Source organism: Pseudopipra pipra, chromosome 4 (genome assembly GCF_036250125.1).
Source record: "Pseudopipra pipra isolate bDixPip1 chromosome 4, bDixPip1.hap1, whole genome shotgun sequence".
NCBI classification, from domain to species: Eukaryota; Metazoa; Chordata; class Aves; order Passeriformes; family Pipridae; genus Pseudopipra; species Pseudopipra pipra.
Genome location: NC_087552.1, coordinates 25,803,068 through 25,831,002, shown reverse-complemented (window position 1 = coordinate 25,831,002; position 27,935 = coordinate 25,803,068). Strand labels below are relative to the sequence as shown.

Below are 27,935 nucleotides of genomic sequence, written 5' to 3'. Positions count from 1 at the left end.
CAACGTCACTGTATCCTCCCTCCGGTGGTTTATTGTTTCCCATATACTGAGAAACTCGGTCTCGTTTCCTTGCGTGTGCCAATATGCTGCTAGAAGGATGCTTCCAGGCCCGTTATCCTCACACCAGGCCCGAGTTCTTCCTGGGCAGGAGCAGAGCTTTAGCTCCGTCACTCGCACCGCGATGCACGGTTCAAACCCCACGGCTTTGGCGCTCCCGCCTCGCTCCGCGTCCAGGCGCTCCCGCGGCGGCCGGGCCGTGGGAGCGCTGGTGCTTTCCAGGCGGGAGGACGCCCGAGCCTCGCTCCTGGGGGGACGATCCCTCCCGGTGACACACCGGCGGCGCTGACAGACAGCTGACGCGCGGAGGAACACCGCACCGCCGCGTCAGCGGGACCATTTAGATCCGGCCGCCGCCGCCATTTCACGGAGGGCGGGCGGGGTGCGCCCGCCGCGGAGTCCCCGGGAGCAGCCGCGACCCCGCTCCGGCCGCGCCCCCGCGGAGCCCCCGGCGGAAGAAGCCGCTCGCGGCCCTAACGCGGTGGCGCCCGCGGGCGGCCCCAGAACCTTCCTTCGCCCGCCCCGCCCCTCCGCCTCTGGCCCCGCCTCTTCGCCGCCGAAGCCCCGCCCCCAGAGCCGTTGGCGGCGGCGTGCCCGACCGGGCCCTCGGCCCCGCCTCCCGCCCCCCCCCGCGGCGTCCGGGCCTGGCCAGCGGCGGTGGCGGCAGCGCGGGGCTCTCTCGCCCTCTGTCTCTCTCTCTCCCGGGCGGGCGGTGCCTTTCGGCTCTCCCGCACCTCACACCCCCTCACGGCAGTGACGGGCGGCGGCGGCGGGCGGAGCGCTCTCGCAGCAGCCTGACGGCCCCGCTGCCCGCAGGCAGGCAGGACTCCGGGCGGCCGGTCGGGCGGGCGCCCCCCGGCTGTTTCCGGAGGAAGGAGAAGCGCGGCTGCCCCCTCCCCCCTCTCCGCCTTCCTCCCCCACCTCCTCCTCTTCCTCCTCCTCCTCCTCCTCCTCCTCCTCCTCCTCCCTCCCGGCCCCCCGAGCGGAGCGCGGAGTCACCGCGGCGCGCAGACGGGCCCGGCACTCGCACACACACAATGGCGCTGAAACGCATCAACAAGGTGAGTGGACGCCGCGGCTCCTCCTCCTCCGCCGGCCCCGCGTCCCCCCCTCCCTCCCCCTGCCCTGCTTCGCCTTTTTTTTTATTGTTATTTTTTGGGTAGGTTTTTTTTTCCCCTTCCCCCATCGCCCCCCCCTCCCCGCCCCGGGAGGAGACGGGCACGACCGCGGGGCTGGGGGGGAAGGCGGAGGCGGGAGGCCGGGAAGCGGCGGCTCCTTCTGGCGGGGCCGCGGCCCGGCCGGGACGACGAGGCCGCTCTCCGTGGAGCTGGGCCCGGGAGCTCGGAGCTCGGCCCCGGCCCCCTCCTGAGGGCGTGGGTCGGGGAGCCGGGGCCGCGGCGGGGAGCGGCAGGTCCCGGGGCCGCTCGGATGTCAGCGCAGCCCGGAGCCGGCTCGGTGTCGCCGCCGCTGCCCCTCAGCCGCCGGGCAGCCCGGATGGCTCTGGCCCGTGTGTGCCGGGGGGTCTCGGCGCGGTGGCGGCGCTGCCCGGGGCGGGCAGCGGCCCCTCGGCCGGGCTCTCCCTTCCTCCGTGCAACTTCTCTCCCGCATTGTAAGATGGCGGCGGGTCCGCCTGGCCCGGGCCCTTTCCGGGTTCCCTCGCGTTCCGCAGTAACGCGGCGCGGACAGTTGGAGTGGCCGCCGCGGTGCCGCCCTCGCTCCGCCGTCGCCCCTTTCCGCCGCCCCGGGACTCCCGGCCGCTCGGGGAATCCATCGGCCGCCCGGGGATCGGTTCCCCCCGCGCCCGGCGGGAGCGCGCTGCGCGCCGCCGCCTCCCCCAGTTGCACAATCGAAGCCGGGTGGAGCAACTTCGCGGCGGCTAACTCGGAAAAAATGCCGAGGTGATGAAAGTTTGTTGGGGTTTTTGTTGTTGTTGGTTGTTTTTTTTATTAAACCTCTCCCAGGGTAAGAAGACTCCCGGCCTGAGGTTGCACTTGGGCAGCCTTAGGTTTTCTCGGCAGGTTTGAGAATTGCTGGGACGTAATGGCAAAACGCGATGGGAGTGCAGCGACGTTACCGGGAAGTCGCTGTGGGTCTGTGCTCCTTCCTACGCGAGCTACGTGGAGCGTTTACGTGTTTCAAGAGCTCAGAGGAGTTTCTTGGTCATCTCGTAGCCTGCCAAGATGGCAGAAAGTCAGTGTGTCCTGAAACCGGTTAACTCGGTGCACAAAACACCTTTTGTAGACAGTGTATAAACTTCATGCCGCCTTTTAGTCTCGCTGTAATTAAACGCAGTGCTTGTAGGCATATTTCAGTCAATATGAGGGTTTTTTCTAATTTTTTTTTAGTGAATCAATAGTTCAGTTGTCTTCGAAAATTTTAAATCCATTCCGGATAGCAAACTGAATGGATTGTACTTGAAATACGGCTATGCTGTGACAAGAATTTCAAAACAATTCCTTTTGAATCTGCCATCAGAACTTGTTCCCCTGTATTAGCGGATGATATCACTTGAGTTGAAACACAGCTAGAATACTCCCTGGTATGCTTTGTCATCAGCTCATGCTTATGAAACACGTTCAGGCGCTGCAGGTAAGAATTTATTGTCAAATGTAAACCAAGTCAAACCCCCACTTAAGTAGTAATCTGGTGGTCAGAACCTGAAAACGATTCAGCATGACTCTTGAACCAGTAAGTCATCTCTTTGACTGCAAGGTTTTGGCCTGTTGTGTGCAGTCTCTTGTCCTGTATTGGTCCTTACGTTCTGTGGCACTGTGTAGTAGCAAGGTTCTTCCTTTACCCAGTGCAAGAGTTTAGGAGTGGGGATATGATTGGGTTAGGGTTTTTCTTAATACCTTTTTCTTTTTGTTTGTTTTGTTTTTTTGAAGATGCTATTTTTAATTAATTGCATCATGCCATGCTACAAGATGCATTTCCAAATTCACATAGAGTTTGCTGTTTTGATTTTGTATTTACCAACCTGGAAACTGATGTTTTGCTAGACTGAAACCATTGTTTGCAAGTTGCTTTCTTTCCAGTACTGATTTCCAGTATGACCATTTACTGGAATTGAGGCTGAAATCAAAATATAGCAGGGCCAGTTTTGTAGCAGAATGGTTGTGGATGTCCTTTTAATCTTGTCAACCGGCAAAGCCAGAGAGAATGGCATGCTGTCCCTGGTAAGCTGGGATCTGCTGTCATCCTGTTGTAAGGTCACAGATCAGACCTTGGAACTCTCTGCTTCCGTGTAGTATGTTGTTGGCAGTAGATGAGAACAGGCTAAAGAGAGACGAGGACCTCAAAACCTTGTAATCACACAGAACTGATTTAGTTTGTCTTGTGGTATTACTTGTCAGGACTAGAATTCATTGTCTTCTGCAGCAGATGACATCCCGAATGCACCAGTGAAGATACTTTCAGTCTGTTTGACTTATTCCCTCTTTGTGGACTTGACATGTAAAGGAGAATAACATTTTTTATTGTATTGGGTAAACTAGACTTTGAGATTCTGTTAATGTGTGTACATTTAATCTGAAGTCTGTTCCACATTCAGGGTGCAACAATTGCTACTTAAGACATAACTGGCAAATTCTGCTTTTGACTTGAAAATGAAAGCACATGAGTATTTATGTGCTCTGTATTGGGTTATCCACTTCTGGAACACCCTTTATAAAGCGCTCTCCAAACTGAAGTAGTTGACAGGTACATAGCCATTCCCAGAAAGGTTATTGTTATGCTGGAGCTCATCATGGCATCTGTGCCATCTGCTCTGAGGGTAGCCTGCGTTCAGTTGGCAGAACTCTACTTTCATTGATATGGCTTGCTTTGCACAAGAGTGGCAGTTGTTTTGTTATGGCAAGCAAGTTCTTCTACCCCGGAATAATGTGAACCTATGTCTTTAGGTGTTTGCTTTCCTGAGGATGAAATTCTTCCCCAGATTTTTTTTTCCCACAAATTGTCAAGAAATTCATGTTGATTTATGAGTCTGTATGTAAATGCTTGGTACATGCTGTGGCACATTGTCTTGGTGTGAAGTGTTGATGGTACCTGCTGAACACACATCCTGTAATTGCTGCAGCATTTTGGCACTTCCGCTTCGAATGATGATGATCCGGTAATAGGGAAGCACATATGTAGGAGTAGGGAATCAGGAATGTGTAACGCTGAGGAAACTTGGGCATGTTACATCATTGATACACATCCATTTTATCACTGCTCTACACATCCATTAACGTGAGGTAAATCTAAGTGGCCTAAGTGGTGATCTTGATAGGCTAAAAATAGAATTAATACAGGAGATGTATGCATGAAATGTCTTGTCTGTGAAATCTTTAAGAAAGCTTGTGCCTGCTGTGTTTTATGGCTGTTTGATTAAGCATAGCACAAGCCAGCATCATTATGTTGGAATAATTTATTAGAAAATCTTAAGTGGAGTTAGCATCCTGGAAGCTAAAGGCTGAAAGGGCGAAACCATTTATTGCTACTTAAGTACAGATAGAAGGCTTCCATTGACAGTGGTGGAGGCTGAATAACTATTTTCCTCAAGGCTATAGCCTCCAGCACTATTCCTAGATGTATAATTAATTGCAACTTTAACTGCTCTTCTCCAGATGCTTCTAGTAAGAAATGCTGCTAACCCTGGAGATATCCACAATATTTTTCAGAGATTGGATGTAGTATGTATCAATGAGGACTGCATGGAAATCTGCATTAGTTTAATCAAAGGTGATTCAGTTGAAGCATTATGAAGCCTGCTTATTACTTTTTTTTTATACTGCTACTTTTTTTCTTTTGAACTTAGTATGAAATTAAAAAAAAGTAGCTAGGTGAAGCTGTGTGAATAAATTGGTCTTCTCTAGAGGAAACCCACAACACTTTACTTTTGCAGACAGTCTTGGATTTAGTTTGCTGTGCTTTTTCAAAATATTTAAATAACTTGAAATGAATGTAATTTTAGAAATAAGTCTGGATTTGTGTGTTTATGGCCTCAGAAAGTTAAGATTAGCTAGCTAATGAAATTCAGTTAATGTAAGCTTAGTTGAAATGCTTTAAACTTTTGTGAATGCTCTCTCTATGTATTGAGTTACCTTTTTTAGTGTAGTTATGTCACCTTAACTGTTGTGAATATCCGGGACTAGACTAAGCCCTGCCTCAGGTAGTCAGTTCAGCGCAACTATCGCCCTCGGTGGTTGGAAGGGTCAGGTTGAGACAGAAGGCAGGAGGTTGATTTTTAAATCATATTGCAGTAATGGAGTTTGGGAAGCTCTAGGATTGAAGTGTTTTTTAAAAATCAGAAAAAAGTTATTTACTATCAGATGAAAGGTGTCATCACTTAAATTTTGTTTAAGATTTAGCTTATCCAAATAGTCAGAAGTAGCATTTATACTATGAAATCAAATAATGAAAATGGAATAATGTTTAATTGGGTAGGATTGCTACTCTATATTGAAGTCCATCATTTATTATTAAGGAACTGGGTGTGTTTTAAGAACTGGTCATTTTTTTAATGAGAGAGGAAAAGTGATGCTTCCTCAGTTAGAAAGTTTAGACTGTGATAACTTAAAAGATTTCTCCTGTTAAATGGACATGGTGGTGGTGAAACAAGTTCTCAGTCAACACAGATCTTTAAATGTGTGCATTGGAGTGGGAGGAGAATGGGGATTGTTATCTCACTTAAGTAATTCCAGAACTTCAGAGATCAGTATTCCATTAGATGGGTACTTCCTGCATACCTTAAAAAGTATTCTCCAGTATATTAAGGATTTAGGTGGGTTAATGTATAGAGTAAAAAAGTGGTCCAGCCTTTATGATCTTCATGATCATTCCAGGTTTTAGAGATGTGGGTCTGAAAGTAAGCTAGTGCTTTTGCTATTATTCCTTGTGTGAGTTTCTTCTACAGAAGAGCTGATGTAGAACTCCACAGAATGAGCTCCCTTCAGCCGCCTGCCCAGTCTGTAACCGCCTCTGAGGCCTTTTCTGTGCTCACACATTAATGGGTGAAGGAGCAGGGAAGGATGTAAACAGCTGTAAGCAGCAGCTGTTGGATCCTGAGCAGTAAACTGCCTCTTGCCAAAGGCATCTCTGCTCCTTGTGGAGGCCACCTCCAGCCTGGTGTTATCCCCTACCCATGGATGTGTTCTCTGCATCCACTGGGTTGAACTGTCCTGAGAGAGGATGGAGATTCTTAACCTTCTCTGAGATGTCAAGTGACAGCTCGTAAGGAGGAGTGGGAAAGGGTTGAGCTTTTGTGTAATTCAGATTAGGGCATTGATATGTCATCTCTGTTAAATCTTTCTGTTGCAAATATGAAGGTTTTGCCACTTTATGAAGGTTTTGCCACTTTAATTGTCTGCTCTGTGTTCTCGTATAGGTCCCTCCCCTGTGCATCAAAGCTGGCAGATGGGCACTTGCACTTCAGCATTAGATCTGATCTCTCAGTATAAGCTGACTTTTTTTGATGGTTTTAGGCTAAGATGCTGTAGCTTATATTGGAAAGGCTGAGTTAGAGAAATGCATTTTCTCCTGTGATTGATTTGATGTAGTAACCTGGTGGTATAATATGCAGGAAAGAAAAATAGGGTAGGAAATGAAAGCAGCAGTGTGAATGTATATATTACTGCAGTCAGTAGTACATTTTTAAATGTTTTAAAAGTTGGTTTTATCAGAAGAGAGTCTTAAACTGTGTTGAGTTGCACACGCTGAAAAGTTTTATAAACTTCTGGAATCTAAATTTAATGCCTCAAACTCTAAATGGCAAATGCAGGTGCCTTTTTAAAAAAAAAAAACCAGGTTCTCTTCATTGGGCTTTTTATGGGGCACTAATATGATACATTAAATGCAGTAGTTGTGTTGGGGAAGCCTTGCAAAAAAAATTAGTTAAAATTATATTCACAAGTTTAAGTTGGTGTTTATGCCTTTGGCAGCTCTTTGTAAAACACTTGGATGTACACAAAGTTTAATACTGAAAAATGAGCCAAATAGAGTATTGCAGGATTCAGGGCTGAAAGCTAAATAGGTAGGGAGGATTTTTTTATTTTGTTTAAACATCGTTCAGAGCCTTCTTACCAACAGTAAATTTCAGTATTAAATTTTTGTTTAAAGGAAGCCTTTGTTCTGAACCTCGTCCATTTGAGAAGTGTGATATGCTAGACATGTTCAAGATCTCCTGCAGTTTTTTTCACTGTAATTGTGATTGTTTTTTATTCTGGTCTTAAGAAGGCAAGTTGGGAGGGTTGCAGACTGCTTTGCAAATGTTATGGCCCAGTAAAAAAAAGGAGGTGTCCAGTGTTTAATCCTTTCCACAAGCATCTGGACGCCAGAGTTGCAAGCTCGGTGCAGATGCTAAAGTGCTTTAGGTCTTCCTGTTGGGAAGGCACGAGGATTGTATTAAGTGCTCAGTTAACTTTATAGTGAGCTTCTCTGTAACCTGGAGTTAGGTTGGCCAGGTGCTCATCATTTCTGTGAGCTCTTGTAAGTTTTTAATACATACAAGTGCCTTGCTTTAAGACAGTATTTCCCAACCTGTGTTGGCCTATTTGAGTAATAATGCCAAAAAATTCTCTTAAATGAGATAAATGCAAACTTTGTTTTTCCTTTTAGGCTTAGTTTTAGTTTCTTCTTGCCTTGAATAATATAGAGGGATCTTCTGAATGACAATTTGCCAGCTGAGCAATGACCCCCTACTTCAGGATGCAGTCTGTTGATAAAGATATTTTTAAACTTTTTTTAAAAACTTTTTTCCCTTTCTTTTTTCTTTTTTTTATTTTAAACTTTAAGACCCTTCTGGACATCACTATTCTCTGGATAACTGAGGTGGAACTCAACTGTAAGAGTTGAGTTTTGGTGGGGTTTTTTGTTGTTTTTTTTCTACCCTGTTGTCTTGGTGTGAGCTGATGTTTTGTGTAACTGTATCTAATCCTATAGACAAGCCCTTAGTTTTGCATCTCTATGACTTAGCTGTTAAAAACAGAACAGTTTTGAAGGGTAGTTACACAAATAGCTTAATATGATAGGGTAGTTGTACACTGTAGGTAAGCTAGTGTAATCATTCCCACACAGCTGTGTTCATAGAATAGACCCCCTATGGTATATTGCAGTAGCTTTCACGTGCATCTTTGGATTCATACAGAACGTGGACTGTCAAGACAGCTTTTTAAAAGGAGAGCTGATTTTCAGAGTTCATTAGGTTAAATAATAGAGTTTCAAAATAATAAACTGCTTTTGAACAGTGAATTCACTATGCTGGTTAAAGACAGGACGTTACTTGTTAGAATATTAATTTGATTACTTTGTGTTACATAGTTTTCCTTTCTGTACATTTCCTTGAGAACATGGAGAATTCTTGTACCTTTATTCAGAAGATGCAGGCCTACTGAGGTTATGTGCTCCATTAAGACTGCTTGTCATTTCTACAAAAACCTGTCCTGTACTCTGCCACTCTCCAAAGCCATTGTTTGTGTAGTCTTGGCAAGCTTTGGGAGGCTCCTGTCACACTGAGTCCAGAGCAGGGCACGTACCAGGTGCAGCTTCTGGTCGGTGTGTCAAATGCTGGTGGCTGAGGTTCTGCTGTATGTCACTGCGCCCTCAGCAAGCTGCAGGGCAGCATGTTGGGAGGCTCTCGGGAAATACTGCCAAACACCTGCATCTAACAAGTACTTAAGCTAGCATTTATGGGAAATTGTCTAGCACAATGCCAAAATCACATTCCTGAGTGCGTTATGTTGAATATAAACTTCTTTCCAACTGCATCAGTTTACATTTGTCTAGATGTCCCTTTGATTGCCAGCCATTCTGTTTCATTTATCTTGGTGCCTCTTGTTGCTTCTCTTGTGGCCTGTTAACACTGGTTACCCTCTTCTCTGAGGGCTGTATTGTAGTCCTGGGTTACAGAACCAAAGATCAGCGTGGTTCTTGCAGGAAAAAACTCCCAAGTAAAAAGAATGCTAAGTTTCAGGGTCCAATATTCAAAAACTTGGGAATGCCAAAATTAAAATAACCAGCTGTCATTGAGTGGCTTGGTAGTTAACCAGTGCTTCACTTCACACTTCTCCCTTCAGTGTGCTTTAGTGGGTGTACACAGCCCTCATTCTACAGTGAGCATAGGAGTGTTTTAATAAGCTCTGTTTTCAGGTAATTGTTATAATACCTCAGAATTTGTGTGTAAAGCAGATTTTCTTCATCTTGAGTAAGACAACTGCTGTGGTTTTGATTATTTTGGGGGAAACAAACCACACTTTTGAATTCAAAGCACAACTACAGGTGTGTAGTTGCCACCTTTTTTCTAAGTTTGTTCTGAATGCCTTTAATGAGGGACCAGGAAAGCAAGGTCTGTAACTCAGCTCCTTTTCCAGTTGGATCTGTCCACTACTCTGCAAAACACTGGAATAAATAGAGAGCCGTTTTAGTTGCAGTAACTCTGAAATCTGCTGAAAGCCATTACCTGTACTGTACCCCTTCCAAATCTCAGAACAAAGGAGAAGAGCTGTAGACAATACTCTCATTCACAAAGGGCTTGTGTACTGAAAGGTAGGTTCTTTGAAAAGATAGTAGGTGGTCACCTGAGTAGTTTGTATCACAGTCCAAGTACACAAAGTTACTTTAATTACAGTTATGCAGCAGTCTGGCATTTCCTTCCTTGAGTGCAAGGCTTAAAAAATGAGTTATTTCTATGTTTGTCTTCCATTATACCATTATGATATTGCTGCTAGACCTTGTACAAACAATATGCAGAGTGTAGCCTGAAAAATTCAGTACTAAGGGCTGAAAGGAGAACCATGAAAAATAGAAGCAGAATAACCAAAATAGGGAGAATCACAACTGTTACGTTACTGGTTGTGTTTTGGGTTTCTTAAAAAACCTTTCTGTGCTCTTAGATCCTCACTATTTTCTGTGACTAGCCTTCATGTGCTTCCTCTGCATAGTTGCTCTAATGTCTTTTTTTAAATGACAGAAACCTACATCTTTCTGTATCTATGCACTGTCATTACACACTAGATTTATCTATTTATTGTTAGCCAAAAGGCCAGCTTGTTTGAAACTGATAATTTTCTGCTGGTATCATTTGTTTTGTGACGTGTATTATACCACTGCTTTCTTATTCTGCTTAGAAATCCACATTCAGTGTCCTTTCAAAATGTTATTTTCTGCTTCCAGGGGTAATTAATTTCCATGCTGAAACAAATGTTTCAAATGCAGGTGTGTGGGATGAGCCAGTAGTTCTTTGCTGCTTGACACTCCTTAATCTTCAAACAGGCTTAAATGTTCTTCCCCTCCCTTTATAGCTGCTTCCAATCCTTCCTTCTTTTTTAGAGCTGTTTTCAGCTGTGAGCTAATGAGTAAAACTAATGAAGTGATAAATTTTGGGATGCTTAGAGTTTGAAATATCCTGTTTGATACAACATTAGACAAACAGTCAAGTTAATAAAGGTTGATTTTTTTTTATTGGCCTAAGTGTTCTTTTTTCTTTTTAGTTTGTTTGTTTGTTTGTTGTTTTCTTTTGTTTGTGGTTTGGTTTTTCTTTGTTTTCTTTTGTTGTTTTTTTTTTTTTTTTAATTTCTGATTTAATGGCATATCACCTTTCATGGCCCTCCAAGGTAGAACAAGTTATTGCCTGGAAAATTAAAGCAAGTTAACTCCATTTTTTCCAATATGCTTTCTCAACTACAAACCAGAAAGCTGCAATATATAATTTTTACAAGTATTTGTGTTACAAACCAATATTAAATCTCTACAAACCAATGTTAAATGTAACTGAGTTTAAGCTCATGGAGGACAATCTTCAGTCACTGGTGGGAGTGATCTGCCACCCTGTATTTAGTTAGTTGCTAGTACCTTTAAAATTAAGGCCTGGCTATTCTAGCTTAAACTAGAAACATGTAGTAGTAGTGCCACAGACAGTATGAATTCTGACAGACGGGAAGAAAAGAAGCCAACACAGATGTTGGTCTGTTTGATACATGGCAGGAAGGCAGCTTGGGAGGCACACGGCTGTCGTTTCTTACAGAATTTGCAGAGACCTGAAAGCTTTTGTTGTCTTGCACCTGGATATTTGGATGAGATATCCCTTACTGTTCTTTAAATTATTGTTTGAGGGTCTTTTTAGCAGCTTTTCTGTCAAAAAAAAGACACTTGTGGTTTATAATAGAATCATAGTCCTGCATTCGCACTCACATGTCAATGTTTTGAATCATCACTTGAAGCATAAGCCATGTTTTCTATGTTATATACAATTATATTTCTGCAAAACAAGCAGATTAGTTAGCCTTTATAAGCATATTTTTGAAAGTACTGATTTGGGTTTTCACTAGCTTTCTAATGTACAGTGGAAGAGAAGAGAGGAGATTAAGAATGGGGCTGTTTCACCAATGAAACTGCATCTTGCTAGAAACTTTATGTGAAACTGGCAGAAGGCAATGGTGCTGAATTTATGTTAAAGCAGATCTAACTGTTGCAGTGGCAAGTACTGTTGCCATATTTCTAGTTATCTCTGTTTCCCAAAACTCTGTTAGAAAATTGTACATGTATTGCTTCTTGTCTGTGTTACGTTGCTGTTGTCCTCTAACAGTAGCATTGATGCTTACTCCTTAAACAGTGTTTAAACCTGTAAAATGCTGAGTGACTAATCATCCTGGTGGAGAAGTAGGAGCTATTGCAACTTTATATTTGGAAACTGGGACACAGAAATGGTGACATGCTGGAGCTATACCGGAAACCTCTGGCAGTGACAGAGACTACTAGTCATGGTTGTAATTCAACACTAATCCTTTCCGATAGGCAATAGCATGTCACTCCGTACCAAATTTGGTTTATTGTCCCCATGTTTCACATTTACTTCTTGGGAGTTTTTTTTTTAATTTTTTTTAAATCACCTAAAAAGTGAAAAACTGTAATGACTGACTCCAGGAAAATGTGGGTTCTACTTTGGGGATTTTTAAGAAGGTTTGGGATGTAGCTTAATACCTCTTTGTAAAGGGAAAGCGCTACTGATACCATGTGAATGAAAAGAAGCAAAGTTGGAGAAGTAGGCATGGCAGGAGAAGAAATATGAAAAGCAGAAAGCTCTTATATGTAGAAATGCTACAGAACAATGCTTGGGAACATTTTTTAATTCTAAAATACTAGTTAAACTCGCTTTGTAAAATTAAACTTAATGTGGTCTTTACCTTCTTAGTGAGAAATGGGTAAAAGAGGGCAACAGTTATGAGGTAATTTCTTAAAAATTATGTTTTTAAATCGGCTCATGGAAATGATGAAGCTTAGTTTTGGTGTCAGATCTGTTTTTCAGATTAAATATTTTTTTGTTATAGAATCGTTGCTACTGATTGATGAGAAGAAAAGTAGGTTTGTATTTATACTAAGTGGGAAGCTTTAAAAAAAAAAAAAAAGCTCCTCCTTTTCCTTCAACAAAATGCTTCAACTGCACTCCAAATATCACAGCCCACATGCCTCTGCTTGTTTAGTTTCCAGTTATTCCAGTTTGCCTGTTGGATTTAGCAGAGTTGTAGCTTTCAGAAGGAGGTGCTTTTTAAAGTTACTAAGAGAGAACTTTCCGCTCCCTTGTGACAAAAAACCTCCCCTCTGTGTAGATGTGAAGTGTCTCTCACTTAACAGGGAGGCGAAGTAGGTCTGGTGTTACTGTGAGCCAGGGTTTGCTTCATGTTTGCCCAAGTTCTTCCACAGCCTTTCACACTCTGCTGAAGCAAACAGCTCTACTACAAACTTTACTCCCCTGACCATAGTACCCAAGAGAAGCAAATACAAGAGTGTGCTACCTCAGCCTTTTTTCCTTTCCAAATTTAGTGGGCGAATTTCTTGCCCTGTGGGTGAAATGCTAGGTGGTGTATCATGTGCTCCTAAAATTATATTGGACTGCTTTGATTAGCACAATTAGGTGGTTGTTTTTTTTTTGCTGAAGTGTTTTGGGCCAGACAAACTTCAGTCCTTTCATTAATGAAGGTCACTACTTGTTTGTCATCTAGAACAGTTCAAGTAGTTAAAAGCAGTAACTCTGTATAGACATATATTTTGAAATTACTAGAGTCTGGAATATTCAAACTCATTTGTTTCAAAGCTTTTAACTTATTTTTAGTACGACCAAAGGGTTTTTTGCACAAACTTTTCACTGGAACTTAATAAATATATGTCTTATATTTGTAATGCTACTTATCTTTACTTTTCCTAGTTGAATTACTGACATACTCTAATTCTCCTGCTGTGTTAAAATATCTATTTTTATCCTGAGTACTGAATTCTTGTTTCTCTGAAGACGGTAGTACCTTTTGAAGAGCTCTCTAGTCTAATGCACATACCTCTGACAGTCCACTTTATGCTGATCTTTTCTCATCCTTGTCTTCATGCTACTCAATTTCCTAATTTTCATAAACTGCATGAAGAGCCTTTTCATAGTTCTTAGTCTGTGTAATAGTAAAAAAACCAACAGGATCTAAATGTTCTTCCGGGATTAAATCAAAGAATGCAGTAGTAACTATACAACTGCATTAAAATAATATTTGTGTCTATCTCCTTATTTCATTGCTATAACTTACTTTAAGGAACATGATATCTTTTTTTTCTCTCAGATTTTTGAAATGACTGATCATTCTTAGAAGCTTTCCATCTGAAACTTCTTTTACATATGGACCTAATGAGTGATATTTCATAGAAATAAGTCTATTGCAGGGACCCTCAGTAGTTACTGGAGAGTGTAGAGAAATGTATTCTAAGTGTGTTCACTGTGATGATCTGGAAAGAGCTGTTGCCCACGTTTTAAGTAACAGCAGCAGTGAAATAAGCTGTAATATTAATTTAATTGTGCCATTGCTTATCAAAACTGATACAATCTCATTTTGTAAAACAAGTCTGATTCCAGTGCAAAACCAAAGTCTCGTTACTTGGAAAGTTCATCAGAATTCACACATGTAGGAAGGGGAAATCTGCGACTAAATTTTCTTGGTGTTTTGGGGGAAGGGGATTGGTGTGGGGTTTGGGTGGGGTGGTTTTGTTGTTTGGGGCTTTTTAGTTGGTTTTGGGTTCTTTTAATGTAAAGTACAGAATTTGTGAAACATAAAGGATGCACATTAGGATCTTCCCAGACAAAAGTTAGCTGTGGGGTCCAAATCTGCATGTGTTTCCAGCATAATAGGTGTGCCTGGGCTTCTTTAGTGTCTGACAAAGTTTTTGTTTTAATGACTTTTAGGGACTTGCAGGAAAAAAACTGGTGTGGTACTGTTAAGATATGGAAGAAGGGATGAAGGTTTTGCCTTTTCCCATGACTTCTAGATACCTTGACAAATGCAGATTTATAGAGGCTCTTGAAGCCATTTTTAGATTCAAAGGAGAGCAGGGGAGAAAGAAGGTAGCTGTTACTTGCTTTAACTGAAAGTGTAAATTTAGTTTTAAAACACACTGTCCAAACAAATGACTTGTGGAGCATTAAAACAAATTAATGCAGAGCTGCTTTGATTCCTCACAGCAGTATTGTTACTACACAAGGAATCCTCCATCTGAAGTTTCTGTTTTCATTCCCTCTGGAATGGGGGAGGGAACTGTTTCTACAGCTCAGTTATTTTGAATTTTAAAGGCATAATTGCCTTAAATGTGAAGTTTAAAATAAAAAATACAGTTATTTTTCCTGATTCCAGCACTTGTCAGCCTCTTGAATTTTCCTGTCTATTCTAATCTGTGCAAGATAGATCCCTGCTGGAGGTAGTGGTTAAAGTGAAACTGAGTTTCAGTGGGGGTTTTTCTTTCTGTCCTGAGTTTTAATGTCAGATGTTACATACATAATGCTTTCTGTTTCATGAAAACTCATCAAAACTCATCAATAGCTTTCCCTGCTTCCACTTCAGGCTTCTCTTGCTAAGACTGAGTCCTGGGACATTTTGGTGAGAAAGTGGTTAAACTTTGCCTACTTCAGGATTTGTGTCCTGTTCTCCTTTCTTCAACAGGAATGTCTTTATGGTAGTACTTGGAAAAGTACAGTCATTGTAGCTGTTCACCTTCATAGCTGGTTTTTGTGCTTGTTGTCTTTTATAAAGACATTTTTTTATACTGATCTAGTGGTCCTAATAGTTGTTAATTGCACATTCTCCTGTGTCTGTATATGGAAAAACTGTTAAAGGTTTTTGCTAGACATGAAGTGAAAATTACTCTGTTCGTGTTTCTGCTCTGAACAGTATGGTTTTTTGTTTGTTTTTTTCCTAAAGGAACTTAGTGACTTAGCCCGTGATCCTCCAGCACAGTGTTCAGCAGGTCCCGTTGGAGATGACAGTAAGTAACTTTAAGATTTCTGTTTTGCTCTGCTAACTCAAAGCATATCATGCATAGATAATAATGCGGAGTTTTTCTTTTGTAGTGTTTCATTGGCAAGCCACAATTATGGGACCTGTAAGTATTCTAATTCTTGTGAAGTAATATTAAGTGAGTAGTTCTTATTGAGAAAAAAACTGGGGGGGGGGTTGATTTACTTTTTCTTTTTTTAAACTCTCCTTATCTGACTTTAGTTCTAGAGGTGTTTCTTACAGTAGCAGAAAATGAGGGAGGGGAAAAAAATTAATTAATTTGTTGCTGCAGTGTTTTATGAGGACATATTTCAGCTGAGGTGATTTCTAGAGCAATGTTAGATATACAATCACTTAATATCTAGAAACTGTGTTTGCATTTAACTTTTTCCGAAGTTTGAATCTAGTATGGACTTTGCGAGGAGCTGTTCCTAATGTCAGGAATTAGTTGGGATGTTTTTGTGTGGATCTTAGAGCAAGGAATCCTTATTTGGTCTGGTGTCATACGCTGAGATCTGGAATACTTGAAGGATAGAAGGGGAAAAATTCACTGAAACGTGAGGTTTTAGTTATGACTGGAGGAAAAAATTCTTTTTTACACGTTCAATAAGCATCTGAAACCTGAATGTGGTTCTTTCCTCATTAAGGAAGCAAAACGTTTGCCTTTAATGAAAACATAACATGGAAACACTTGACATCTGGAGTTCTCAGGGCTAGTTATCTGTATTGAAAAAACAAAACCTTGTGTAACTTGCGAAGACAAATAGCGGATTCCAGTAGACCTGCAGCCACAATATGATGCTTCTGGTGAGGCTACAAAGGAGGAATTAAATATCAGTGATACTGAATGGCCCTGACTCTATAGCTACAAGTGTGTTATTAGGAGACCACAATGGAAAATGTGCTTATTAGAGGTTCACCTGATTGGAAAAATATCTCTTCATCCCAAAGTACCTGGTCCTCATCGATTGTAACTAGGTACCTCAAAGAGACAGAATTGTTCAATAGCTATATTCTTGCTTAAATGGCTGGGAGTGTTTTGCACTATACTGGGTATGATGAATCTGTGTGACTGGTGTCTGCATGGTCATGAGGTATTAAACATTGGTTGAATTTAAATTGAGATTATTATTTTTAGTTTCTCGTTCTGGTTTAATAATGTACAACTCCTTTTTTCCCCATGTGGTTTTTGTGGTGTCAGGTGGTCTGTGTTCCTGTTTCCAGATCGGGCAATATCCTGACAGAAATGTGGTGTTAGTAGTTTTTGTGCTCCTGTGGTGTTGTCTTTAATAACCAACAAGGATTGTAGAACCAGTCATCTGGTCTTCCACCTCTACAGGCTCTGATTTTCTTGGATAGGTGTAAGAGAGCTTGCGTTGGTTTAACACATTCTAAGAGGAGCTTCTGTATTTGCTAAAATGTATCCCCAGAATATGTGCAGTAAAAGGATTGTTTTTTTGGTTCCTCAAGGCCTCACATGGTATCTGTTAACCAAGTACAAGAGGTTATATCTTGATCACTAGATTTTCATCAGAGATTGGATATGGGTTATAACCTACTTGTTGGCAGGTTTGAATCCCTTGTTTTGCGTTGCAGATTGTCATTTTCTGGTATTTAAGTAAGATGTAGTTATTTCCTTACATTGGTGAAATGTTTTGCAATTAATATGAGAATTCAATTTACAAATAATGCAGAAGGGTACTGTGTATGTTTCAAATTCATTTTCCCTAGCCTTGAATTCAGAATTAAAGGCATAGTAGTCTTCAGGTTAAAGAATAAAATTGTTAGCTCTATTTCAGAAATTTAGTTGTAGTTTTACTGTCATCTTTTTTACTTCCACATGTTGCTTTACTGCTAATAGTTGACACCTGAATGAATTATCCTCATAATTGTTTCCTTGGACAAAGGAAATGTAAAATACTATTCAATACCACATTAGAGTGAATTTCTAAAACAGAAAGGGAGGAAGAATTCACTTGAATCTTTTTTTTTTTTTTTTTGGTCTGTTTGGTTGTGCTGGTAGGGTGATGGGGGGTTTTTGTTGGTTTTTCTGTTGGGGTCTTTGTTTTCTTTTTTCCAAAGAATAAGGAGTTAGCTGTGTATTCTGAGGTTTTCTGAAGGGCTGAGCAATGCCTAAGCTAAGGACAGAACTTAAAGAGGGAATGGGAGTCCATGGCCACTCTATACCTGGATTGTCATAACAAATAAGCTCCAAACACAGAACTGGAGGATTTTGAATCTGATGAACTCTGTTAACATTACTTTTTGGAGTTATCTCAGAAGCATTTAAATGCTTTTGCCAAGTAATCTTGAGTGGATTGTCAGAGAAGCTGTTTTTTATGAAGCACTAGCTTGGAGAGGTCCATACAGAAAGTGATTTGTATATATTCTGTATTGCTTACCTTAGGAAGTAGTAACTGATTTTAATTGCATCTCTCTTGTACTGGTGGATTAAACATTTGAGTTGTTTAAACAAATTTCCTTTTATTTATTTAAAAACAAGATCTTCAGTGGTATTTAGTCCTAAAGATGATAATAGGAGAATTATTTGTTTGCTTTGACAGAACGACAGTCCATATCAGGGTGGTGTATTCTTCTTGACAATTCACTTTCCTACAGACTACCCATTCAAACCACCTAAGGTAGGTATTGCTTTCTAATTTGTGAAATTAGTGCTTTTTAAAGAAGTGAATACAGGACAGAAATTGTCAGTCTCGGTGTTGTAATATTGTCCAGTTCTCACTTCTTTTCACACATTCTTACAGTATATTAGATGGCTGGGTCCCATTTTAACTACCACAAGAATGGGTGTGTTAGCATATATTTTATGAGCAAATCCATGTGTATGAATTTGGAATGTCTTGGAATGATATTTGGGGTTATTTCTGGTTTTCTTAACTGATAGGAAAACTCATTAGCTTTACTATAGTGTTACTTAGTGGTACTATAATAGAGTTCTCACTGAGGTGACTGTCAAGTATTAGTGTAGTTGTTTGGATTGGTCTGTAGGAATGTGACACTATGGGTAGGGATTAACTTGCTGAGTGCCTCAAATCGGTGAAGAGGTTATCTGTTAGAATTTGACAGTAATTGCAAAATATGCTCTTTTTTTGGTAGCTTTATCAGCCGCTACCTTTATCTTCCAATTTTCAGTCAATATGAAAATGTACCCTTGGAGTGACTGCAGTACTTGAAGTTCCTTAGCTGTGTGACAGCACTGTTACTGTGGTTCAGGCACTTCTGTTGAGTGTCTTCATCATGCAGGCAGCTGTGATTAAAACACAGCCTTGTACTTGCCCTTGCTCTTTGAAATAGTGCCTGGTAATGGGAGACTGAGAGATTGTGGCTTGGGCGCATTTCCCTGAATTTGGTGCAGTTTAACTGCTTGATCCTTTTCTTTTAGAGTAAGTTGAATTGATTAAAAGCTTTACTGAGAAGAAAGGATGCCATCATTGTCATCGTAGACCAAAACACTTTTTTTTTTGTTTGTGTTGCAGGTTGCATTTACAACAAGAATCTATCATCCAAATATTAACAGTAATGGCAGCATTTGTCTTGATATTCTCAGATCACAGTGGTCTCCTGCTTTAACTATTTCTAAAGGTAACTTTCATGAACGAGAAATGTTTCCAACTTGTACTGAATACTGTGCTTTTAGTTTGATAATGGTGCCTTACTGCATTTTTAGTGGATATCTGTTTTTTCTAACACCCTCTGCTACACGGCTGTTTAAGGCCTTGTCTGGCCACTTGCTTCAGTATTAGCAGAGTTTGCTTCATTGGTCCCAGAGGAATCTGCCAGCATTTGAATTGAATTAGGCCTGTGGTGGTGTATTCGAGCTAAGGCTGAGAAACTGCTTGTTTGCAGCTGTCCATGTAGATACACACGTGCATATTAAATTAAAGATTAAATTAAAGTCAGTTTTTAATAATGAAATTTGCATATTTTTTGAATGTCTAGAATAACATGCAGAGTTATCTTGACATATCTGTGGTAGATGAATAAAACTGGTTTTTATATATGTTGCTTTCTGCCACTGTGCACTGGCATTGTATTACATCATGAACAAAGCTTTCTGATCCTACTTCAGGATAAATTGATGTTGTGTTGCAATAGAAGATTTTTAGCTTTCCTCATTTTACTATAGTAAATAACAGATAATTCTCAAATACTTTCATGATGATCAAATTGTTTTGCCTCAAAGCCACTAGTCTCTATGGCTTCAAAAGATCCATCAGAGACCTTTTGTCTATAGAACTTGTAAATCCTGTCTGTCCAAGGAGTCAGTTTGTGATTTGAATGTGGATTCCCTATATTTTAATGCTTCACTGTTTTCCTTTAAAACTACTGTGAGAGTAGGAAATGAAGTCCTCATAGTTGCCTTAGTTGCCTACAACAGTGTTACTCTTTTTTTACAACATACATGTAGTTTTATTCAGTGCAGACCAGGGTGTTGTTACCTTACATGCAACAGATAAAGAAGTCAGTCTGATTTAGAAAAAAAATAAATTTAAATTTGAAGATTTTCTAGTGTTAGTGATGAAAACCATGGATATGCTGGTCATCAGAGTACATAATGTGCTTTTGTTGGCTGCTATGTTACATCATAGTGCAGGGGACAACAGTGCTGTTCTCATGTGCTCACTGACAGCTGTAACTATTGGGAAATAGGAAACAAATAGTTCTTACAAACTTTTAATTTATTCTGGGCTTTTTACTTAGAGCGAGTTACAGATATATTTGACTGTTTATCAGGAAAATACTTCTTAGGTTCTCTCCTGTGCTGACATTGTGCTCATGTAAAGATCTGTGTTCCATTGTTTGAGATTGTTGCTCCTGTTTTGCTATTGAGAATGCTTTTTTTTTTTTACAGTTCTCTTATCCATTTGTTCACTGTTATGCGATCCAAATCCAGATGACCCACTAGTGCCAGAGATTGCACGTATCTATAAAACAGACAGAGACAAGTAAGTACAGAGTTGCACAAGACTAGTACTTTAACAGACTTTGTAAGAGTGCATTGTCAGACAGCAGTTGTGTTTAGTGAGCCTTTTGTGAAAATCCGAGATGGAGGGGACTCGTGTGTCAGAGAAGTGACTATTCTTGGCAGTGCATAATTTAAAAACAGAGGAGCTGAGCAGCTTTGAAGTTGTGGGTGAAGGAGACTATCTTTTTCTCATGTGGGGAAGTATTTTACAGTATATATTGCCCATTTTTTTGCTTACTGCACATAAATAGAGTATAGTTAGATCTTTATAATGAAGAAAAGACAGCTGCGTGTTTTTGGTGCTTTCATTTGGCAGCAGCTTGGCCTATAATTTTGGTGCTCCCCTTGAAAACAGGCTGCAGAACTTTTTTTCCTATCTGTGTTGCAACAACTTTATTTTCCTGAGGTACTTTTAACATTTTGCACAGATAGAATTATTACTTTGGTTTTTTCATATATATATATTAATGCTAAATACATTTGTCCACTTAGGTACAATAGGTTAGCAAGAGAGTGGACAGAGAAATACGCTATGCTGTAGGGTAAGAATATCTGCACATTATGGTGCATTTGACAAAATGGAAATTTGTCAGCACTTGGGTGCTGCATGCTCTAAGCACTGGATTAACTAACAGATAATGGATGCACCAGTTACTGAACCTGGAAATTTAACAGCTTGATCTGTGATTAGTGTGTAATATAGTGGCTAGTCACTATTTCTCACAACTACTGCTCTTGCATGGCCCCAAAAGAAAAGTTAGTATGAAATAATTACTGAGTTCTGAGCCAGCTTGTCAACTTGTTCTGGTAAGTATTTACCCAGATTTTGTCAGAATTTGGTTCAAAGTGATGCATGTAGCGAGACCTCATGAAGAGACATTGGTGAATTTAGACAATCCAAATTTCAACTTTTTTTATACAGCAGTGTCTGTCTTCCACATATAAAGTAGGAAAACATATGGGGATTATGTTCTGCCTGTATAGTTGAAAATTAACTTCTCACTGACAAGCATGGAGTTAAGTGAAAACTAATTGTCAGTTCAGTTCCTGTGGAAGTAGTGTACTTCAATGTCCTTTAAAAATTGTTTGAGCAGTGTATTTGTGTGGAAAGAGAGTATTAAGTGTGAAGAAATGTTTAGTGTTGTTTTTCTTTAAAATGGGAAATTTGATGTTCTGTATCCAATGATATTATTAACCAAATAATCTTTACTTATGGCATGTGATACAGTGTAATCTTACCTAAGAGCAATATTTAAACAAAATCCTCCCTTTGCATCTCCCATCCCAGATAGTCTTTATTCCTTCTTCAGTCATTTTCTCACAACAGACTTCTGGCAAATTGGCTTGTCATGAATTTCAAGTTTTTTCCTATAAATTAGAGAATATCCTGATTTGTCTACAGAAGGAATTGTTCAGGTTTTTTCAGTTCAGGTATATCTTAGTACAGAAGGAGAGTTCTTGCAGTGTAAAGAGAATAGGGAGATAGGGATAAAGTTATACTTAATCATAAACTGCTTAGGAAATTTTTATTTTCATCCTGACATTAATTCACTTCCTGTTTTTGTTTGCAGGTACAACAGAATATCTCGGGAATGGACTCAGAAGTACGCCATGTGATGCTACCTTAAAGTCAGAATAACCTGCATTATAGCTGGAATAAACTTTAAATTACTGTTCCTTTTTTGATTTTCTTATCCGGCTGCTCCCCTATCAGACCTCATCTTTTTTATTTTTTTGTTTACCTCCTTCCATTCATGCACATGCTCATCTGAGAAGACTTTAGTTCTTCCAGCTTTGGACAATAACTGCTTTTAGAATCTGTAAAGTAGTTACACAAGAACAATTGCCCAAGATTCAGAATTTTTTTTTAATGGAGCATGTGTATTATGTGGCCAATGTCTTCATTCTAACTTGGTTATGAGATTAAAAACAAACATTCCTCACTGCTCTAACAGATACTGAAGATATCACCTGAAGGGGGGAGGGGAGATGGATGTTCAGTTTTCTCCCATCAAAGAAGTAACATTGCTGTAGCAACATCCATCTTGTTCCAAACCTTCCAGTGTTAGAGAACTGAGGTTTTATTATTTACTTTTGCTCATAACTGATGTGTCTGGAGAATTGGTACTGAATCTATAGCATCAGCAGAACAGAAAATGTGATGTATCTTATGCATGTCAATAAAGGAATGACCAGTTCTTGTTTTACAGAGAATGGAAATTGGAAGTCAAACATCCCTTGTATTCCAAAATAGGGTTTAAGAACATTTTTGTAATTCATTTAAATTTTGTTAGGAGGCTTGGAGCTATTAGTTAATCTGTCTTCCAAAACACTGTTTAATATAGCACTGAATAAATGATGCAAGTTGTCAATGGATGAGTGATCAACTAATAGCTCTACTAGTAATTGATTTATTTTCTTCAATAAAGTTGCATAAACCAATGAGTTAGCTGCCTGGATTAATCAATATGGGAAACAAAATCTTTTGTAAAAGCAAAGCTGGTTTTTGTATATACTGTTGGCATTTGCCTCATTGTTTAACATCAAATAATGATGTAAAGTTCAATAGAGTGAATCTTTTGCCATTTTCAGTTATAATGCTCAGTCTGTTGCAGGTTGACACATTGCTCGGCCTGATGTATGCAGAATTAATAAGCTAACATAGCAGTGTAGCCGTAGTAGTGTGCTACACTTGGTGCTGGGAGCCCAGCGTTCACGGATGGACTTGGGACCCAGCAGATCTGAAGTGGTGTATTGCGGAGATACTTCCTGATGCACCCGCGTTTGCTGACTGAGAACCTTTTTCTTCACCTTGTACACTTGACAACTGAAAGATCTTAATGTGGGAGTAATGATGAGGCAAAAAAAATTATAAAATAAAGTACTGTTTTGATGTGGGAATTGTCATGAGGCTGTGTTGAAGTGACTTTACTATGTGGGATGTTCGTTACCATTGAAAAAGACTTGTTCAGCCATGCTGCCATTTACATTGATGACTATTTTAATGCAACAGACACTTTCTTCATGTCAGGTGACTAAACGTGAATAAAGACTCATTGCTATTGAATTTTTGTTCTACAAGAAACATTGTCTTGTGCCATTAGTTTATCTTCGCAGCAACAAGGGCATTATTAAACATCCGACTCTCCTCTTTCCTGCCCTCTTCCTTCATATTTTTTCTTGTTTAATTTTTTTGGTCTCCATTCTTAACATCCATAGCTTAATTTTCTCTAGTCTTGTACTATCACTTTATTGTGCATCTGTGACTTCTCACTGGCACCACTTTTGCACTGCTTATAGTTATGTACATTCTGATTCCTTGTCCCCACATGGATGTGGAAAGCTAGATGTAAAATAAATGTTAAACCTTAATTTTTATAAAAATTTGAACATGTAGTTGGACATGGTTTGTTCTGGTTCTAAACTATGAAAGTGAACTTATTTTCAAGTCTTGAAAAGTCTAGTTGGCTTGAAATTTAGAAACCTGGCTTCTCTTTAGCAGCATGTGCCTCACAGAAGACATTCTAGAATTTGCTTATGAAGCTGCCGTTCATGCAGTATTTCTGCTAACCAGAGATTTTTGCTTACTCCATATTGCTGGAAAGTTGGAATGCAGCTGCCAGTAGAATTATAACTGAGGTAAAAGTTTTTATTTTTAAGCTTACAAATGTGCTGCCCTCTTTTTTGTAATTGTAATTATTTGATGCTTATTTGTGTTGTTATAGCCACTGATATCGCTTACCTGATCGACTAGAAAGGTGTTTTTTGAGATATAAGGCACCAGGCTTTATGAAATGCAAAGAGGTGTGGATGATGGTGGGTCAGGGAAGGAGACGGTGGTAAAATTTTACATGGAAGATGGAAATCTTGTTTGGACCACTACATGTTTCTTTTTTGCATCCGTCATTGACCCTCTCTGGTAACTTTCTGTAATTAGAGTGTATGTTGATGAAAGGAGGGTGAATTATAGATGTTATATATACATGCTGAAGGTGTTGCAGAGATTTAAAATCTCTCTGTGAAGTGGGAAATGACAGGTGTTTTGTCCTTGGAGCAGTCTCAGTAGTGTCTCATGCAGCCTTCCTGCAGAAGTTCTGTTTGGGCTTGCTGTTCAAGCAGGGGGCAAGGGGAGGAGCTGATAATCAGGAGCCAGTAAGGTGATGATGAAGAATTCTAAGACACACAAAACTAAAACCTTAATTAGTGATGACCTCAATGAGTAATCTACCTACTCAAAACCACATTCAGTCTCAAAAGTACATCACGGATCTTGATTCCTAGAGAACTAAAAGGTTTATTCCAGGATGATAAATGCCGTAATAGCTTCAGAACACAGGGGTAGCTCCATCCTAAAAGAATTGGATTAAACAAAATAGCTCTTTTTTTTTTTTTTTTTTAATGGCTTTCATTTGAGAATATTTAGAGAGAACAAAGTGACAAGCCAAGGCACTTACACATATAGCAGGGAAAGGAAAGGGAGTGTTCATTCTGGAATAATTTTTTTAAAGATTTATTGCTATGTTTAATTGAGGTTTCAGTTTAACAACATGATTCCAGTCAGCTTATTGAAATTTCACTTGAAAAACTGAGTGGTTTTAAGTACAAGTGTCTTTTCATGATGCAGGAAGAACTGATCTGCGGTACTGGTTAGGGATCTTTTCTTTTTTTTTGCCTGTCTCCTCATGCACACATTATCTTCTGTGTTGGTTGAAAAAAATGAGTATATACACATTTTTGCATATGTGAGTGAAAACATGCCACTCAGTTGCGCTGTGCCATAATTTTTATATAAAGATTATAAATGCTAACTTTTTCTGAGAAGTCTGGCTTTAAGCAGACCACAACAGCAAGCTTTGATTGCTATGGGAGGCACGGAACTACAGTCTGGCAGATGATAAAGAGACAACTAGTTAGTAAATAGTTGTGCAAACGTACCACACTGCTCCTGTCAGATCGGATAGTTGCTTAAGCAAAAAGGAGTCTCTGTGCTAATTAACAGATAACTTGAGGGTTTAAACATTTACAGCCAGAAATGTTCTAAATAACACTTTTTAAATTGTATTCTTCTCTGCAGCCTCCCCTCAGTTGTTCTCCCTAGCTGTTTTATTTCAAATCCTTCACTACTATAAAAAATAGTATTTTAGCAGGCATTATCATCAGAAACAGATGCCATAGGTCCATCACGTAGCTACTGATGCACAAGAAATCTGCTGTCCACAAGTCCCTAGTAAAACTTAAAGCATAGGTGGAAATCAGCTGGAGATTTCTTGCTGTGTTTATAGCTGTCCAAAACATTTCAAAATCACTTGGTTTTCCCTGATTTGTGTTTAGTTTTATATATGAAAATGAGGCTAAGACAACCATCTCCATTATTTAAATTAAAAAATTAGCAATAGAACAATGGAATGAGATAAATAATCCATGATCAATAAAGGATCTTAATGTAGAAAGGTTATTTTAATAGAACATAGACTATATTAATTCCTTGAAACCTGAAAACAAAACAAAATGCTACTCATGGGATTAATTTGCTTTATGCTCTTTGGTTCTTGGTGTCATTGAATGGATAGCATTTTACCCCAGTGCCTTCAATGTAAATATAAAATGGGCAGAAATTGAAGAACTGTTGATTCAGATCCTGATAGGCAATTGTTGCATATTGTAATTATGGCTGAAATATTTTCAGTATAAAGTTGAGGGCTTAATATATTGGCAACAGTACAGAGAAGGCATAGTAACACCAGAAACAAAACTGGGTAAACACATGATGTAAAGAGAAAGTGTGGAAGGTAAAGATAGGCTGCCTGTATTACTGTGAAGTGGAACTGTGCTGCTGTCAATTCATGCAATCTAATGTAAAACTAGCTGGTTTCAAAATAATCTGGAATATGATAGTTGATAAATTGTAATTTTAAGCATCTAGGTTAGCCTGAATAGCAGTTCAGATGTAGCCTTAGGAAAAGCAGTTCTGAGAGTAGACAGATGAGCTCTTGCAGGTGGGTACAGAACAGTTCCTAAATTGGTGTTTGTGATTGTTTGGCTGGAGCCTCAAAACTGACTGACCGTTCTCAAATAATGCAACAGTAAATTCTGCAGAAACTGTGGTCTCCAATGCATTTCGAAGTAAACACTCTTCTTCAGAAGTAGTTCAAAGTAGTCCGCTTTTTTGTGTGTTTTGTTGTTGTTGTTGTTGTTTGGTTTTCTGTACCCCAGGGGTTTGTTTAATGTCAGTCAGTTGTGGGGGAGAGAGCCCAGTAGCTTCCAGGTAAGCAGCAATAACAGCTGTAACTATTTCTAGAGCAGCTGTCTTGCCTTGGTCGGTTAGAAGAGGTGATAAGCATAATCTTTGCAGTGATAGGTGCCAGAAGTGAAACTGAATTTGATAGGACAGCTCTATGTAAAGTAATGCTTGAAAATGTCTCTGGTAAACAGCCTTGCTTACCCAAAACAGTGCTTTTTTTGCCTTTTTTTTTCTTTTTCTTTTTCTTTTTTTGTCTGTGCATTGGAAATGGTGAGATTTCAGTATCTCCTTCAAACAGTGAAAGTTTTTAGTTTGCGACAGGAGAAAACTTCATCAGGAGACATACAGTGTTGATCAGAAAATGTTTTTCACCAGCTTTTAACAGCTTTTAATGCTGATTTTTGATCTAGGGTTGTACTCTGGGAGAGTAGGGTGCTCTCTTTAAATGGCTGCTCTTGAGATTGGTTCCCCTTCATGAGCTACAAGCAGAAATACTCAAGCTCTGCTTAGGTTTTGCAAATCTAGATCATTCTGGCTTTTGCCTTAACTTCATTAATCTTCATATTAACTGTACATTGTCCCATCAGAGACTTAATGTGTACAGAGTATGATCAGTTGCTTAGAAGGCGGTGATACAACTTTGTCCCCATGGCAAGAATGCTAGCTGGGCAGCTGGCTTTGCTCCAGCTACTTTGGCATACTGTGGTTGTGGAGACAGAATTTGGACGTGCCTTTACCTTTATCTGGGATGGAAATTTTGACTCAAATTTAGCCTCTCAGATGTGGTGTCTTGTTTCATTAGAGGGAATGCACAAATTGTTTCCTGTGTTTTGAAGAGCTGCCTAACTGGTGATGTTCTTGTCTTAGAAAACATTGGTAGATACTGAATATGGTAGTTTCATCTCTGCTGAGGAACACAAAAGCCTGTGCTTGTTTATAAATCAATCCTCCAGTTTTTTTCCCCTCTGGCCAGGTAACCCTCAGTACTTCTTATCTCACAGTATTTGATGCCAGTCAAAAAATAAACTGTTCAGTCATGACTCCTTGTTTTTTTGTTTGGTTGGGTTTGTTTCAGTTTTGTTTTGTGGGGTGTTGGGTGTTTTGGGGGATGTTCTGGAACTTTCTACTGAACGTGCAACTCTGATCCTCTTGGCATCTGAGTGAGGAACTGCCGTTTACAACCTTATGTACAGAACTTAATGTGAATCTATAACCCCTTCTTCCTAGCAAATTTGAAGGTAAATAGTGAAGATCTGTCATCTCTGACAAAGACCACTGCTCGTTGTGAAGCTGGTAATTATTTAGGGAGGGATACTCTTGCTCAAACAAGGTTTACAGATTACTTGTCATGGTATTAATCCCGCTGTGACAGTGA

The 27,935-nt window shown here is 40.0% G+C and overlaps 1 protein-coding gene across 3 annotated transcripts; it reads left to right on the top strand.

Annotated features, from left to right (window-relative positions):
• Positions 1 to 671: 671 nt before the first annotated feature.
• Positions 672 to 23,384, top strand: UBE2D3 (ubiquitin conjugating enzyme E2 D3). Of its 3 annotated transcripts, XM_064652013.1 has the most exons (8): positions 1,934 to 1,955; positions 15,258 to 15,321; positions 15,407 to 15,438; positions 17,897 to 17,974; positions 18,830 to 18,935; positions 20,206 to 20,299; positions 20,812 to 20,861; positions 21,891 to 23,384. In XM_064652013.1, coding segments are annotated over exons 2-7 (360 nt in total). In that variant the 5' UTR covers positions 1,934 to 1,955; positions 15,258 to 15,320; the 3' UTR covers position 20,861; positions 21,891 to 23,384. The 3 variants fall into 3 exon arrangements, with proteins under 3 accessions (XP_064508081.1, XP_064508082.1, XP_064508083.1); XM_064652011.1 differs by lacking the exons at positions 1,934 to 1,955; positions 20,812 to 20,861 and adding an exon at positions 672 to 1,118; XM_064652012.1 differs by lacking the exons at positions 15,407 to 15,438; positions 17,897 to 17,974; positions 18,830 to 18,935; ... (1 more) ...; positions 20,812 to 20,861; positions 21,891 to 23,384 and having other exon boundaries at positions 1,158 to 1,955.
• The last annotated feature ends 4,551 nt before the right edge of the window (positions 23,385 to 27,935 follow it).

Excerpts from the sequence above, each read along its gene's own strand:
- UBE2D3 (XM_064652012.1), top strand. The coding sequence starts at position 1,486 with ATGTCAGCGCAGCCCGGAGCCGGCTCGGTGTCGCCGCCGCTGCCCCTC.